General features: G+C 37.9%; 1 protein-coding gene across 1 annotated transcript in view; it reads right to left on the minus strand.

Moving 5' to 3' along the window:
• Positions 1–16,946, minus strand: part of pard6a (par-6 family cell polarity regulator alpha) — a 32,505-nt gene extending 15,559 nt beyond the window's left edge. The window contains exons 1-2 of the mRNA XM_053319728.1: positions 16,863–16,946; positions 10,127–10,349 (exon numbers count right to left, since the gene is read on the minus strand). Coding sequence (XP_053175703.1) covers positions 10,127–10,349; positions 16,863–16,931 — 292 coding nt within the window. The 5' untranslated portion in view covers positions 16,932–16,946. The remainder of the gene's footprint in view (positions 1–10,126; positions 10,350–16,862) is intronic.
• Positions 16,947–17,253: the final 307 nt, after the last annotated feature.

Raw genomic sequence — 17,253 nt, forward strand, 5'->3', positions numbered from 1 at the left:
AGGGCTGAGAATTTCTTTAAAAAAGGAGTTTTTTCCGCCTATAGCACTGAGTGGATTCACGTACGTTTTGTTAATCTGGTGGCAATTGCATTTTATTTATCTATTTGTTTATCTGGTGGCTATTATTTATTTTATTTAGAATATTTTGATACACGGCTCAGACTTATAATAGGACTGAATAATAACTAAGATTGAATAGAGTTCTCAGATTAAATAAAACAAGGATTAATCTTCTATACAGTACGTTAGTTCTTAATGACTTGCCTGATTAAATAAGGGTAAAATAAATATAAATGGACAATTCATACACGCTATATTAAGAAATTCTGTTTTACTAAAAAACAAAACAATGTTGACTTGCAGGATTAAATAAAGGTAAAACAAATGAGGGACAATTGATAGACGCTATGTTAGGCAATTTTAAGGCCACTTCCGTCAAGCCAGAGGCTTTTGTCATGTCAGGGGCTTCTGCTCCGGGGCTGCAGCTGGATGCTACTCGCTGAAAGCTCTCAAACGTAGCGTCCATGTTTTGGGTAGAGGTGGTGACTTTGATTGACAGGTGACACTTGGTAGGGGGCGGGGTTTCAGCGAACTCGGTGGACACTCCCACAGCGTTTGGGAGCAGAGAAAAAGGCTGATTTTTAATCATTCAAATTTGGCAGGGTGGTTAACAACACACTTTTCTGTGGTATGTCAAACTCAGAACATATTTATTCTTACTTCTTACACAGACTTGTCTCTAAGAATGAATTTATGTCACTTTCAGAGTATTACTACCTACCTATCCACATAGATACAGTCATTGCCAAGCTCACTGAGCCTACTGCTGCTTAGTAAACACGGTTGTTAAATAAGTTGGTGGTTTGTGAGTCCAGTCAGGTTCATAATGTGGTGCAGAGTGTCTCTCATCAGCCAGTGGCCCCAGCTCAACAGGAATGGAATACATTTTCCAATTCTTAAACCTTTAAAGGACCAGACCACACATACACACACCTCCCCTCCAAGCATGATGGAGAACATACAGTTGCTGTGAAATGCAAAAAAAAACAAAAAAACATGAAGGGCCCTCTCTGGAGCCAGTGTATCTTGTCTATTCAGGGCCACTGTAGAAACATGGCAGGCTCTGCTCTCTATGTAGATATAAAGGACTCATTCTAAAGTTTAAAAAACATTATTATTTTTAGCTGATCATGCACTAATTAAAACATACACATAAATATTATATTGTGTTTCTGCCCAGTCTGTTCCACTAGATGTCACTAAATTATACACATTGCACCTTTAACCAACATTGAAAGCTACTAAGTAACTGTAAAATAATTTCTCTAATCTTTCTATCAGTTCCTCTACATTTCCTCCTGTCAGCCAGGGTGAATTTTCTGTGCCAGCAGTGCCAAAGCACCACAAACATTAACTGTCTTCCTTCTGTTACAAGTCTGACTCTATCAGTTCATTCCAATTTGACTCATTTCAGCTCATTTGATATTTGCTGCCGTGGCAGGGATTCAAGACAGACGGCTAGCTAAATGAGCTGCAGATAGAAACGCTCTTCCTCTCCAGCTCTCTGATTCTCTCTGTCTTCCTCTCTCCTTCCTCCGTCAGTGCATCGTGCTGCTTGCATATAAATATTTGATCTCCTCCTCCTCTCATCGTGTTGTACAGATATTTTCAGACCGTCTATAGGCAACTCTCCATCCTTAACTCAGTGATTTCAGTCTTAGGGCTCGTGGAGCTTTGCCACAGACAGCTGGAACACTATATAAATACATTCCTGTACACATTTACAGACACAAGCATGCCAGCAACTGTGACACTATTCTGTGTGTTTATTTGTGTATGTCTGTGTGTTGCTGTTATTTCTGGAAAGTCATTTCTGTGGCACCCTCTGGCAGGAAGAAGATAACCCCCCCTCCACCCCCCACCCCTTTCTCTTCATCCAACCTCTATTTTTCCTTCTCTCCCTCTGCCTGCTCTCTCCCAATCTCTCTTCCTCAATCTTTCATTTCTTTCTCTCACTCTTTTTCCCTTAGCGTGCTATCATTGTCCCTCCACACAAGCACACACACACATATATTGGAGAAAGGCACTCAAATTGTAAATGTTCAAACTCTACCTGGATATGATGAGAAGAGGTCTTCCTTTTTTCTTGTTTTAAGTTTGTAATCTAGATCATATGATTGTGGCCTCCCCAGCAGGGAGGCACCTGAGGGCCCAGGAGTGACATGTATAATGAACTTCACCTGTGTCTACTGATTGTGAAATTGCCAGTTAACATGTAGCAATTTTAAAAAGTCAGTTTGGAGGTCTGTCCTAGTGTTTCTTTCTCATTTATATGAGTATGCTAAATGTTCTGTTATCACAAAGTCTATAATCTATACCTTTCACCAATACAATGCAAAATGAACCTGCCATAGGCTCACCTGCTGGCGGCACATGAACTAAGAGATTAAAAACATTTATCTTCAGTAGCGGGTGGGAATGTTGGGTCTCTTTAAAATGAAACCTGAAGAGTTGAGTTAAGACCTGCTCTATGTGTAAAGTGCCTTGAGATGACTTTGTTGTGATTTGGCGCTATACAAATAAAGATTGAATGATTGAGTATGCAAATTCATCTTTAGTCTTACCTACACCTTACCAGAAAACTACCAGAGGAGATCCAGGACAGCTGTCATACAAAAATCATCATAAAATGACAACAGCATGATAACAACCACTGTATTACTGTTCCTCTGCTAAACTGTTACCATGACGACCACTGTATTACTGTTCCTCTGCTAAACTGTTACCATGACGACCACTGTATTACTGTTCCTCTGCTAAACTGTTACCATAACGACCACTGTATTACTGTTCCTCTGCTAAACTGTTACCATGACGACCACTGTATTACTGTTTCTCTGCTAAACTGTTACCATGGCGACCACTGTATTACTGTTCCTCTGCTAAACTGTTACCAAGGCGACCACTGTATTACTGTTCCTCTGCTAAACTGTTACCATGACGACCACTGTATTACTGTTCCTCTGCTAAACTGTTACCATGACTACTACCGTATTACTAATATGAAACGATCATTGTTCATACAGAGCTGTTACTGTGCCACTGTGATACCAATATGGGACTGTTACCAGGACTACAACTGTAATACTCCTGTAGAACTGTTACCATGGCTACCACAGTGCTACTAATACAGGAAGAGATCGTTACCACAGCTACCACTGCAGTACTAATGCATAATTCACATATTACACATCGACCTCCTACATAATCCTTTTACATTGTGCACATCAAATACACAAACACACACACACACACACACACACACACACACACACACACACACACACACACACATACACACACATACACACACACACACACACACACACACACACACACACACACACATACACACACACACACTGTGGTGGCTGTGAGCTGATATGATTGATGAAGTCTTTTAGAGAAAGATAATCCCACTCAGTGGCTAATGGTTTGCAACACCAGATGGGCTGCTAACACTCTCTCTTTCACTCGCTCTCTCACACACACACACACACACACACACACACACACACACACACACACACACACAAACCAGCGGTCGAAGTGAAGGATGTCCCGTTGTCCTGGGGACAGTAAAAATAGCACCCGTGGAACAACAATACAGTGCAGAGAGAACACTGAAAACACTGGAGCAAATTTCTAAACAGGTGTTATAAAACCACATATGGGAACCAAAATAATAACTTTCTCACCCAAAAAAATGTTGGAGAGGATAAATATTCAAAGCAAAACAACAGCTACTAATGGTATAGTTTAATCTCCACCATGATGCCTTACCTGCCGGTGTTTCACCATATTTTGTGACCCATCACATACTGTGACTTGCCCTGATATTCATCTCATTCATGCTTAAACCAGCCTAACCAGCACAACAGCTCACATAATCTAATGGCTCACCAAATGCAGCGTATCACCTGTTGGTTGAATTCTGCATTCTGGCTTTTCATTACATCAGGAGCTGAACAACAGCAGCGGTAATACAAGTAAAAGCCACAGTGACAGATAAAGCCATGAAGACGTGTTGGTATCTTCCGGCAAAGTAACCAGCTTAGTTATTAAAATGTGGCAATAATAATTTAGAATAAAATGAAAACATTATTTATAATTGGAAATAACAACTCAAGGGACTGATAAAAATTCATCACTCATGAATGATAATGAATGATGTTTATAAATGCACCTTTAATTGACATTTTAGCAGAGGGCAGTGGGTGGGGGTGGGGGCTGTAAGAACACCAGGAGATGTGAACAAAAAAACCTAAATCACATTTACACAGCTCTCCTTTAACCCTTACATAATATTCTGGGTCAAATGATCTCTGTATCTATTGCCATGTGTTTTAGTGAAATGAATAGTTCATAGTTTTAATAAGATAGTAGTTTTTATGATGTAGCAGTGAAGACTGATGGCTCTAATGGTTCTACAATAAACCCCACACTTCCATAAAGTTCTGATCATTTTACCTTTACATTAAATACATTTCCATCATTATTGCTATGTTATATTTCCATGGACATGATATTGTGTGATAGCAGCAGTTTTTTCTCCATAAATGAGCTAAAAAATACACTCTCTCTGCTCTCTGAAACATTCATCAAGGTTTAATCAGATTGACAATTGATGTTAAAGACACTTTTTATGAGGGGATTCTGACCCAAAACATACTGCGAGGGTGTAGAATATGAACAGTATGTGAGGGTTATAAGAGCCAGAAGTAAAGAGATAATGATGAGGTATATTATAACTATAAAGCTGTGTGCTGTTTAAATTAAAATGAAGTGTTCAGATCTTCTGTGGTGGACCAGAGTGAGTCAATGAAGTGACTGAAACTAAGTTATTAAAACTATATTTACTATGTAGAATGAAAGAAAGAACTCTAATTTGTGACAATGTTTGTTTAGTTGCAAGTAGAAGTGGGGAAAGTTGAAGGACAAAAAAAAGAAAGTAAAAAAAAAGTTGTGGGAAGGTTCACACAGTGGATTTCAGAAGAGAGAGAAGAGCACACACATTATCTCAGGAAGCAATCAGGAAGCTTTTACAACCTCACTCATCTACACTTAACAGCCTTCACAATCCTAATACAGAGCAATCCCTTAGCAAAAAGTAGTATACTTGAAGTTCTATGCTTGTATGTATGCTTGAGTGTAAGTATAAGTATAGCAAGTATACTACGGACCATGTACTTGTAGTGTACTAGAAAGTATACTAATTTAATACTAAATTGTAACATTTTTAAGTTTAGAAAAGTATACTTTAAGTATACTTTATAGGGTCATTTTAAGTTTACAAAAGTACACTTTCAAGTATACAACAAGTACACTCGTCTATATACTACTCGTGTACGAGGTATATACTTCTAGTCCACATTTTAGTTTATTGAAGTATACTTAAAGTATAGCACAAGTACACTCTTCTATATAGTGCCATTGTACTAGTTCTATACTATATAAGTTTATAACAGGGGTAAAACCTCAAAGTTAATGTGTGTAGTGAAAAATATTTTTATTCTGCTAAATTAAGTGTAAGCACGAGTCAATGATTTGACCTTATTCTGTACTTGGATCAAAATATACTAAGTATTAGTACTTTGTGGCAGAAAGAAGTAAAAAGTATACTAAAGTACAAGTATAAGCTTTAGTATTAAAGTATAATGTAAGTCTTAGTATTAGTGTACAGTACTTAGTCTTTGACTTTTCTTTATACTTTTCAGTATAAGCCAAGTATACTTCACTATACTATTCTTAAGTATATAGAATATAGTATATAAAAAGTAAACTTCAAGTATACTGCCTCAGTTTTAGTATAAAATAAGTATACTCGTAGTACACTTGAATATACTACTTTTTTCTAAGGGGTTTTATAACAGAAATGCTATAATTTTGCTACAAATTGTAGAAAAATTCATTCAATTTGTTAATATTTCCTGAACTCACATGAAGAGCATGAGAGAACAGCATCATTCACGTGGATGTGCTATATTATAAACAGGATTATGGCTCAGGGATGAAAGATAAAGTAATGTGGTGAGTAGATTTTTAGTTGCTTAACTCACAGGCTAATCCTTACTAATGAGGTGCAGGCTAGCTCCTGAAGCACAATGGAGATTATATTAGGACATTATTCCTACTGCAACGTGTGTGTGTGTGTGTGTGTGTGTGTGTGTGTGTGTGTGTGTGTGTGTGTGTGTGTGTGTGTGTGTGTGTGTGTGTTTAAGATTTGATTGTGCTGGACTTGATAGACTTTTGAAACATTTGAGAGAGGACAGTGAGATGAAAAGTGGATGTTGGAACTTAAGTGTTTAAATGGATTTCCTCTAGTTTCCTCTCTCTGGACTCTATCTGTCTTCCACATCTTCCATCCACTGCCCTCTCCCTCTCTTTCTCTGTCTCTCCCAGACCACTGAGTTAATCTGATTACACTAGCGGCTGTCTGTGATTCTCAACAACAATAGCAGCCTGCTAAACAGCAGATTAGCATCATTACATCATGAATTATACAAGACATAGAGACGCAGCAAGAGTAGGTGCTCTGAGACGCAACCAAGCAGCAGTGTAGTACGATCAGTCATGTAATCCATGACATAAGAATGAAGATGGATGGATGGATGGACTACACAGAACAAGGAACAGGAAGATAAATTCATTTGTTTTATCCCAGTCAACAGATAGTAGTAGTTAGTGATTATGGTAGATATATACTCTTCATGCAATAAATAGAGTCAACTTTAAATTACAATATATCGGTTAACCCATATTATCGGCTGATATCGGCCTATCACAGATATATCAGTATCGGTATATATGTTGTCCGATATGCACCGATTATAATTTTTTAGATTATATAGGCAGCATTGTATGTACAGTATATGTATCCTTTTTCTTAATTCAAGTTTATTTAGTTTTTTTAAAATGTAATTTAATTAGTTTAAACGTACACAAATGACACAGATTATACACTAATAGACAACATGAAATGTGTAAAAACCCTCAGGAGGCTTATTGTAGGCTCTCTCCAGTGTGAGAGTTACATTTATCAAAGCAAAAAGAGAAAAAGAAGAAGGAGAGAAATTAGATAGAGAGATACAGATAACACATGTACATATATGATGTACAGTTGCACAAAGAAAACTAAAATTAGGATTAGTGGTTTGTTTACAAAGATAATAAACGTTCTTAAAATGTGCAGGTTAATGCATACATATATTTCTTGTTGTATGTGTTTTGTTTTTTTAATAGTCATTTATAATGATTAAATTCCCAGTGTAGTTCTTTTATACATTCAATATAGTTAAACTGTAAACTCACCTCCATTACATATGTTTGACAAGTGTTTGATAACCACATTATAAAAAATGTATTTATATATATATTCTGATCATTGGATCATTTTTTTTAGTTATCAAACCCTTGTGACAAAGATATGTAGTGACGTCATACTATTTTACAGTTTAACTATAAACTTGTATAAAATGACATCAGTGCACTGAAACAGTAAACTTGACTGTGAATGTAATAAATAATTATAAATAAGAAATGACATAGAACACAAACATATGTACGGTATATATTTACATATATATCAGCCACATGCCTCAAAATGCTTTCATAGCATCCCTACTGTCTAATCCCAGGAACATGTTTACTGTATACAGTATTTAGAGACTGTTTATTGTGTATAGAATTGTATTTTATTATATTTTTTTTATCATTTATTACAAGGATACTGTTGTGTAAATTTTGAATTTGCCCTTAGGGGGATCAATAAAGTTTACTCTTTCCTTACTTTTAACTTGGATTAAGGAAATGTATCAAATATACATAAAATGCTGCCCGTATAATTTTAAAGGATAATAAAAAAAATCGGCATGTGTCAGTCAACATATATGTCGATATTGATATCTGTTATAGGTCAATATCAGCTGATGATATCAGCAGACCAATATATCAGTTGAGCTCCAGTAAATGACCCTGAAACTGATTGAGTTCATCTGTGCTGCATGGTTCCTCCTCATCACTTCCTGTCACACCCAAAACAGCATCACTTCAGTGTGATCTGCGTGCACTGTAATCACTCTGTAATCATCAGCCTTTTAACTACTTCATCTGTGTGCTGTGTTCCTGTTCTGTTACAACCACACAGCTAACACTGTGAGACATTCAGAAAGCTTCTTTGAGTCTGTGTAACAGATTGTTTGTTTGGGAAACACATAGTTCATTTCCTCTATTGTTTCATGAGTTGGCATTACAAATAAATGGCAACAAGAGTCTGGAGTCAAAATATTAATAAATAAAAAGTCAGCAATCAAGTAAGAAGAAGATTTACTTAGATTGAATGAACTCTCAACATGCCTGCTTTAGTTTCAAATCAGCACAGATGGTACTATTCCAAAAGAAAACTACATCAGATATGTTCTGCTGTGATAAGAGTCAAACAAAACCAACAGATGAAAACATAAACGACCATAATTACCAGAGGGAAATATGCTGATTGTCAAATGAATACATAATTCTGATATGTTAATATATTAATTCAAAAAGTGTATCATCATTAGTCTGAATATAAAACAGTTGGGTTTTTTCCTGGAAATGTATCATCAGATATTCAGAGTCTAGACAATGATGTGTTCAGATAACACAGATCACATCAGAACATCAGAACATCACATATTCTTTTCCATCAGATAAAGCACCGGCGTAAAACCAACTTTACACAGAGTGTTGCATTCTGAGTTGTTTGTGGCATTAATGTTTCTAGTCTAGAGAGTGTGTGAAAGTCTATTTATAGTGAGTGTGTTAGAGTCAGTCAACTCTAAAAGTGTTTGGTTAGTCCAGTTTGTGAAAGCTTGTGGAACGTGTGTTTCTACCATGGAGGAAATCAATTCAAAGCCTTTTCTGACATCTCTGCTGCAGAAACGGAATATTACAACTGCCAGTTACTCTGTCACACATGATCACGAGCTCAAAACACAAACAGCCAGTCATAGAAATGCTATTAATCATTTTGGATCAGTGTCAGAGTTACTGTACTATGATGGAAGTTATATTCAGAAAGCATTTTTCTATGAACAGGTGTTGGCCCTTATAAGCCTTATAATCACCTTATATTTAGGTGAATATGTTATTTAGGAATCAATTATTTTAGAACATCTGAGGTTTAAATGATATTTGTTCATTTGTGCAGGAAGGAAACAAATCAATACTCTGGCAGCTCTACATTCAACATTGTTTTCAGCAGTCTTTATGAAAAAAATAATTCCTGAGGTTTACTTTCCATATAGACAGACTACTTTCCCAAAACAGCACTTATTATTAGAAACTGAGACCTTGATGAGCATAAAAAAAATTACAACTGTTTCTTCTGGGTTACAACTTTTCAGCTGTAATCTCTGCTTTGTTCTGCTGTTCACTGAAGGTTAAGAAAAAACTGAAACATGAATAAAAAAAATGTAATATTGCTTTTTAATAAACGACCATCCTTGTCTTTTATGCCATACTGTTTAGTAACTCTATCTTTAAGCTGACGGCCAATTTCTTTTATCAACTGCAGCATCCATGGATGTAAAATGACCTGTCAAACAGTAATGTGCAGCTCGCAACAAACTGTGATGTGATGGCTTTATGATGTCTTCCTCTCTCTTTGCCTACCTGTCTAATTAAGCAGACATGCCCCAGAAAATATTCAAAACACAGCGTCTACCTCAGGGGACAGAACAGTTTAAAAAAGCAGGCAGGCAAAGAATCATCAGGTGGTGCTGTGTATGATGATTAAACATGTTTGATGTGGAGAACAAAGACCTTCCCTGCAGCTGTGCAAAGCCCCTCTCTCTCTCTCTCTCTCTCTCTCTCTTTTTTCTCTCTCTCTCTCTCTCTCTCTCACTCTCACTCTCTCTCTCACTCTCTCTCACCCACACACTTATTAAAAGCTAGAGGAGCAGCCAACAGGTAGAGCACTTATAAATGTCTGTTCTCATCCCAAGCTGTTGTATGAGTTCCAGTGACAGTCGGAGGTAAATAGAAGCACCATTTATTCTCTCTCTCTCTCCCTCTCTCTCTTTCTTACCTTTCTTGGTTATGATGATACGGAGCAGAGGATTGGCTAACGAGACAGCTTTGTGGAAGTTGTCGTCGTTATTGATTGGGAGGAGGTCTCCATGGTCATCTGCGTATCCCAGCAGCACGTCTACACCGGGGATGTGATGGATGGTTTGGAGGAGGCGGTAGAACTCCTGGAAGCCACCCGGGCCGTTCTTCTTCAGAGCGAAGCGACGGTATTCTGCATCAAACTGCAAACAGGACGATAAACACCAGCATCAAGTAGTGTTTCCCACTGGATATATCTATGGGGGATGACTGAGGATCAACTTGACTTTAATACACCTACAGCTCAGATTACTATCAGTAGTTATAGATTACAATTTCATTTAAAGTCTGTGTAAAGTCAGTCTAACCACCCTGCCAAATTTGAATGATTAAAAAAATCGCCAAATATATGAAATTAGGCTTCAAAGTTGTGTAAAACTCAGCCTCTTTCTCTGCTACCAAACACTGTGGGAGTGCCTGCCGAGTTCACTGAAACCCCGCCCCCTACCAAGTATCACCTGTCAATCAAAGTCACCACCTCTACCAGAAACATGGACGCTATGTCTGAGAGCTTTCAGCTGCTAGCTCAGCTGCTAGCTTGGCGGCTAACTCGGCGGCTAACTCAGCTAGACTGTAGTAGCTAGTAGTAGTATGTGCTGAATGTATGTGCTTTTCAGACCCGCTCACTAAATCCCTAACTGAATGTTGAAACACAGTGTGTGAAGCCTAGCTCCACAATTCAAATCTAAATGGTTGAAATGCTTTTTACACCTTTTTTAGAAATACATTTATGACCTATTTAATGTGTTTAGAAGAAAATGTCTGAATTCACTTTACACAGTCTTTAAATACAATATTCTATTAGCTATTTTAAACGTCTGGCTACAACCACTACTAACAATAATAATATATACATTCTATGTATGAATACAAACATGTCTCAATGTGGACTAAACAGGGGAATTTGTGAGCTAAATTGCCCTTTTTGGTACTGGATGGGCAGAGTGTAAAAATGACCATACATTTTTGTGTCAGTGTTAAAGGGAATTATTCTTTTAAAAAAACAACACAAATATTCACATATACATCAGTATAAAGTGATAATGTTATCATGTATTCTGACATCCAACACTGAGTGGTTTTGTACAAGCAAAATTGAAAATTGACGTGAATGGAAAGATGTACCTGTCACCTTCATCCAGGGTATCTGCACAAATGTAATGACTTTTAAGACCTTTTCAAAACTTTAATACCATTGCTGAGACTTATAATAAAGCAAAAGCAGGATGTGACTGTTGCAGTGGGTTGAAATGGACCTCATTTTGAAGTCATTTAACTAATGATTAGTTTCATTATAATTATAGTAGTATTGATAAGTTGATTGGTTGGTTACGTAAAAAAATCTGAAAATAATGATAATAATGATAAATAACATAAACTGAATAAATATTATTAGGCTCATTCATTCTGCTCCAACCCAGATCAAATGTAATACCTTAACTCCTACAACTCCATTTTTAGACCTTGAGTATCAAAAACTACATTTAAAACATTTAAGACTTTTATAGTGATACACATAGACCCTGCCTGCATCACTTCAACCATCACATGATTATTATGTCTGGTCAATCAGTGTACATAAACAGATTGTTATGGATATCAAGCAGGGAAAAAAAGTGTGCATGCTTGTGGGAATACAAACAAAGCTTTCAGTCACAACATCAAGTAATCTCAGGAGAACTTTGAACCAAGCTTCACATTCCTACTGATGAGAGGAGATTTGCAAACGCTTTGTTTTCCAAACCTCAACTCTGGCTCTCAACAGAACTGCTAGCTCTAACATGATCAATGAGGTCTTCCATCAGCACCAGGTGTAGGTGTACAGTAGGTGTAGGTGTAGCTATCACATATTCACTGCAGTAAGCTCCTAGGCATTTCACTTTTCCACTCCATTTGTACATGTTTCAGTGAACCATTGTTTCTACCTTGTTGAATACCTAATGTGAATGCAGTTATGGTGGATCCAATATCCAGTTTGTTGAGAACACATGACATCAGGGCCTAAAGCATAATTGTACCACAGCCAAAATTTTTTACATTTTAAACATATTTCTTCCAGAGATAAATGCAGTATGAGGGTGAGAATGTGCTCTACCTGATCTAACAAAATGCTCCAATTCTTAAAACTCTCAAGCATTCTGTATCACTACCTTTGTTCTTTTCCACTGTGGTCAAGTTGGAAGTGTTCCCAACTCATCTTGTGGAATCTAAGAAGCTTCTCTCATCAACAGCTTAGTGTGTCTATTGTTCTCTGGAGCTGCCAGGACAGGTAAAGCATTTGTGCTACATGTGTCACTATTTCACATTCACATTATCTCTTTATTCATTCAAAAGGTATACACTTGATATGCTCATCCACACATCTACATTCTAAACTTCTTCATTCTACATCACTGAACTCTGAGGATTTAATGCTGGGAATGTATCACTTACATCCATTATTTCATTTCCAGTACTCACCCTCAAAGTGGAGTATTATGCACATTGACTGCATATAAGCATGGACGACGTGACTTCAATTCAATTAAATTCGTTAAGTAGGAAATGGAGATAAAATATCTTCTTTCCAGAAGCTTCCATCTTGCTGTGATGTCATTTGGAGCCAGAGCCTACACAGTGGAATTGAGCAGCGGGACTCACCACTTTAGCTGTCCTGCCACCTGATGGAAGTCTGAGAGTGGCTGTCACAGCTGTCAATCATGATGTCATGCTCCCTTTTTATATCTATATATAACTACGTAAAAACAAACTTATAAGAAAAATAGGTGATAATAATGACCTACAATGACAGAAACCATCTTTGGGAAAACATCATTTGAAGTCTACTTTGATATTTTAGTTTGGCTCATGTCCCACCTACTAACATTAGGAACTTTGGGGTCATTTTACGAGGTTGTGACCGTTGGCCCGTGTCTCCATAGCAGGAACCACCTCTGAAGGACAATCTCCTGAAACTTTTACAGGGGCAAAAACGAGTCCTTGCCTCAGGGTAGGTACTCCATGCAGCACCGAAAAATTCCTGGGTGGGGCTTGAGGTTGACTTGGTACTGATTGGGTATATTCAAAGCGGAATGTGACGTCAACACAAAAGCGCCAAAATAAGCAGAAAAGTAGTAGTAGAAGATGGACAAAAAGATGTATGTTGACATCCTCGTTGTTATGCTTTTGGTGTGTCGCCTCGGTGACGTCGCGGGCAAAACTGTGAAGTTTTGAAGAACAAGTGAGAGGACGTTCCTGTAAAGTTCCTGCCTCCTACATTTTACCCAGAACTTCCTTAATGGAAAAGGGACTATAGAGGGGGCGGGATTTATGACCTTTACTACAGCCAGCACCTACAGGGCGAGGAGTTAATGGTTATGTTTTGTAATTGTAGACCAGAAAGGCCTACTGTCCTCAACAACATAATGTAATGTTAGCACACAGACATTCAAATAATTGCTTTGGCATGGTCTGATTGTACCAGGACAGGAAGTTAATTTGGGTGGGGAGAAAAAAAATGTCCGAAATTCACTTCTTGACTCACCTGCCAAGAGATGATCCATATCCATATTTTCATTGAATCACATATATATTTGTTTCAGATAATGAGATATGAAGTTGAATACTGTAAGTGACAGTTTAGTGTAGAGCTGTGATGTGGAGTAGCTGATGTCCTGTACAGTAAACAGTGCTGTGAAACTGAAAGTACTACAGATGGTCTGTGGTTGGCGTTCCGTCCCTCAGAACATCTCGAGCCCTACAGTTTCACAACACTGTTTACACACACTTGAAAAACACATGGTGCATGTGTCTACATTGTAAAGGGACAAACATGAGTAATTTCATCTAAGAAATCATGCCAGATATTTTATTCCATGACTATTTTGGTAAAAATATTTCCCCACTAGTGTGGCTGATATTCTTCCAAACTGAAAATCTACTTGCATTTGGTGCTTGGCGGGTGTTAAAATCCTTCATGCCCATATTTCAAACTGAGGAAAAATGTCTGTCTAGTTAAAAGATGATTTAGTAACATCTAGCAGTGAAGTTGCAGATTGTAACCCCTCACCTTCCCTCCCAAGCATGTAGGGGAACCAACAGTAGATGCAAAACTCACGTTGTTTAGTTTGTCCACACAGGGCTACTGTAGAAACATAAAAAGTCTTACTGCCAGGTGATCATACACTAAAGCATACTGAATATTATATCCCATATCTGATAAATCTGTGGCATCAGGTGCCACTAAATTCTACACACTGCACCTTTAAATAGACAAGTAAAGGCAGGTTTCTGTAATTATGTGAATGGCTTAACAGGCTGAACTCACAGTGTAGGTATGTGTGAAAGTGTGTGTGTAAATAGAACCATTATCTATATACTATATTTGAACAGTTGCAATCTTTATAATTCAGATTAGGATGAAAAAATAATCTGCTGCGGTTGTTTCTACTGTAAGTATGAACTCTGATATGAAGTATCAGTGTGTTGTTTCCTGTGTTCATGTTTTTACTCTGGATGAAAAGCTCTGATATATGTGACCCGACCTGTGTGAAAAGACCTTCTAGCTTCTTCTATGTCTGTTGGATGTAAACTATCTCTCTTATCTGTCCAACACTGTTTCTGATAAAGAACCTGGACAGTCCAGTGAATGATTTGACTATAAAGAGAAAGAGAGAGAAGAGATTATTAGAAGGTCACATTAGACAAATATTTGAGGGAGACCATAACACACAGAATCTGTGTTATGATTTCAGTAAGTGCGTGTGTGTATGTGTGTGTGTGTGTGTGTGTGGGGGGGGGGGGTTCCGATTGCAATCTAAGTGCTGAAAGGTGATGCGCTGAGTCATCATTATCTCATTTGAATACTTCCTTTCATTTGCATGACATCAAAAAACCATGTGATTCAACATCAACAGCTGTACAGTGACAGTGAATACAACTACAGTGGTTTCTGTTTAGAACAGGACATGTGAGAATTGGGGGTGGGGGCTAGGGGTTAGGGTTAGGGGTAAGGGGGAGGGGCAATTGCCACTTTCGGTTTCAGTGTGAATGGCTCTTCTTCCTCACTGTCCATTTGCCCTGTATGTGTTAATTCCAAAAGAAGTACTCATACAGTAGTGGTAATGGCAGTGGTAATATTTCATACTGTGCATGTATGTGACTTACTATATTACACATCACATGTGGCAGCTATGTGAACCATGATTCCTGTCATGCAGATTGTCTCTGGCTGCCTTTAATTTGAATTTTTTCTCATTTAGGATAGAGCATCTACACAAAGCTTACATGTAAGTAAGCTGTTTGCTTACTATTGTGGGTTTAAATAAGAAGCCTCTGTCATATCACAGAAATGGCACATTTATTATAAGCCAAACTTCACACATTATAAATGCCTCAAATGTTCTTTTTTTAAATATTCACCATGAAGAGGTTTCACAATGATACTGTACTGCTGCAATGACGTGAAGTGTTTTAGTGTAAGGAGGACACATGAAACACTTACTGTAGCCTATAATTTGAAAGGGATCTCCAAGGAATAATAAGCACATGACATGATCATCATATATCATAAGCATGATGATATACAATCAGAAGGCTACATTTCCATATCTTATCCCTTAACCAGACAACGTGCACCAGGAGATACACACATACATTTTTTATACCTTAACAGGGGCAACATATCCTGGTGGAGATACAATTCATAAAATCCAAAATATACAAAATATTTTTAAATTATTTGTGGAAATGTTTACTTAGGTGCAAATGAGATGCCTAGTAACATCAAAGTAAATAAAAAGAATAATTCATCTATTGAATCTATTATCTTATTTACCACTCCTGCCTGTTTATAGGTCATATTAGTAGCACACCTGATGAGTTTTAATTGTTAAACTAACTATATTCGTCAGATAATATTTTTAATAATATTTTATAACATTGTATAATTGCTGCTCTAAGTTGTATTATTTGATTGTTTAATGTGTTGTTATTGTTATTGTAGTGTTATTGTGTTTTGTGTATATTATTCTCTTAACATTGCATTGTGTGAAGCACCTGGTAACTTCCGTTTTGAAAGGTGCTATAGAAATAAAGTTTATTATGACTATGATTATGATTATGATGATTATTATTAGAGGCACACAAAAAACACTCAGATAAAGTAGCTATTAGCCCACTTTAAAACAGAGTGGTTAGTTACAGTAAATGTGGCATTATTTGATTCTAGTGACAGTAGCACACAGAGTAGAGTCCTGATGCATGTCATTGAATGAACCGCTACAGAGACGCAAGCAGAGAGGAGAGGAGATCCTGCGGAGATGGAGAAGCAGGATGTGTGTTTGAACACGGAGGGGGAAGGCGGCGGTGGCGGCGGCGGAATAAATGCGGAATGAAACGGAGCAGAGTACGATAGGTCTGCCTGCTGACAGTAACCCAGGCCGCTGTCAGCTGCACTCCAACCTTTTTTCCCTCCGTCACACAGAAGAATATACCAACATGACCAACGGTTGGACAGTAAAAACATAAGCGCTGCTGGTGTGTCATAGAGACACATCACTTATCTTCTCTGAACGACAACGGAAGGTAACGTCGGTGTTGTCAGCACAAAACAGACGTTGTCTCCTCTCATAACCGTTTAAATACCCGTCAGGGAAGCTCATTACACCGCCACTTACTTTGCTCTTGACCTCCACCACGTTGTCGGTGAGTTTTAACGGCGTCCGGTGCTGCTGCTGTCTTGACATTCTGCTCCCCGGTTGGCTGCTTGTCTGAGGCACTGCGGATAAAACCATCCACAGCTACACTGCTGGTTGTTTCCTCCGCTGTCCTCGGGAAGAAAAAAAAAAAAAAAAAAAACAATAGAGAGAGGAGAGAGAGAGAGCAGGCGGTGAGCGGTGCGTTCACCTGTCTTTGTTAATGTTTACTACTACGACACTAGGCGAGGGAGAGAAAAAAAAAACAACAACACGAGCCTCCTCGTCTCGCGCCGTCCTGTGTCAGCGCGCGCTTACGAACAGCACACAGCGCTCGTGTCAGGTGGAGTCCGGTAAATCCAGTGTGGGATGT

The sequence above is a fragment of the Scomber japonicus genome, chromosome 5, assembly GCF_027409825.1.
Source record: "Scomber japonicus isolate fScoJap1 chromosome 5, fScoJap1.pri, whole genome shotgun sequence".
NCBI classification, from domain to species: Eukaryota; Metazoa; Chordata; class Actinopteri; order Scombriformes; family Scombridae; genus Scomber; species Scomber japonicus.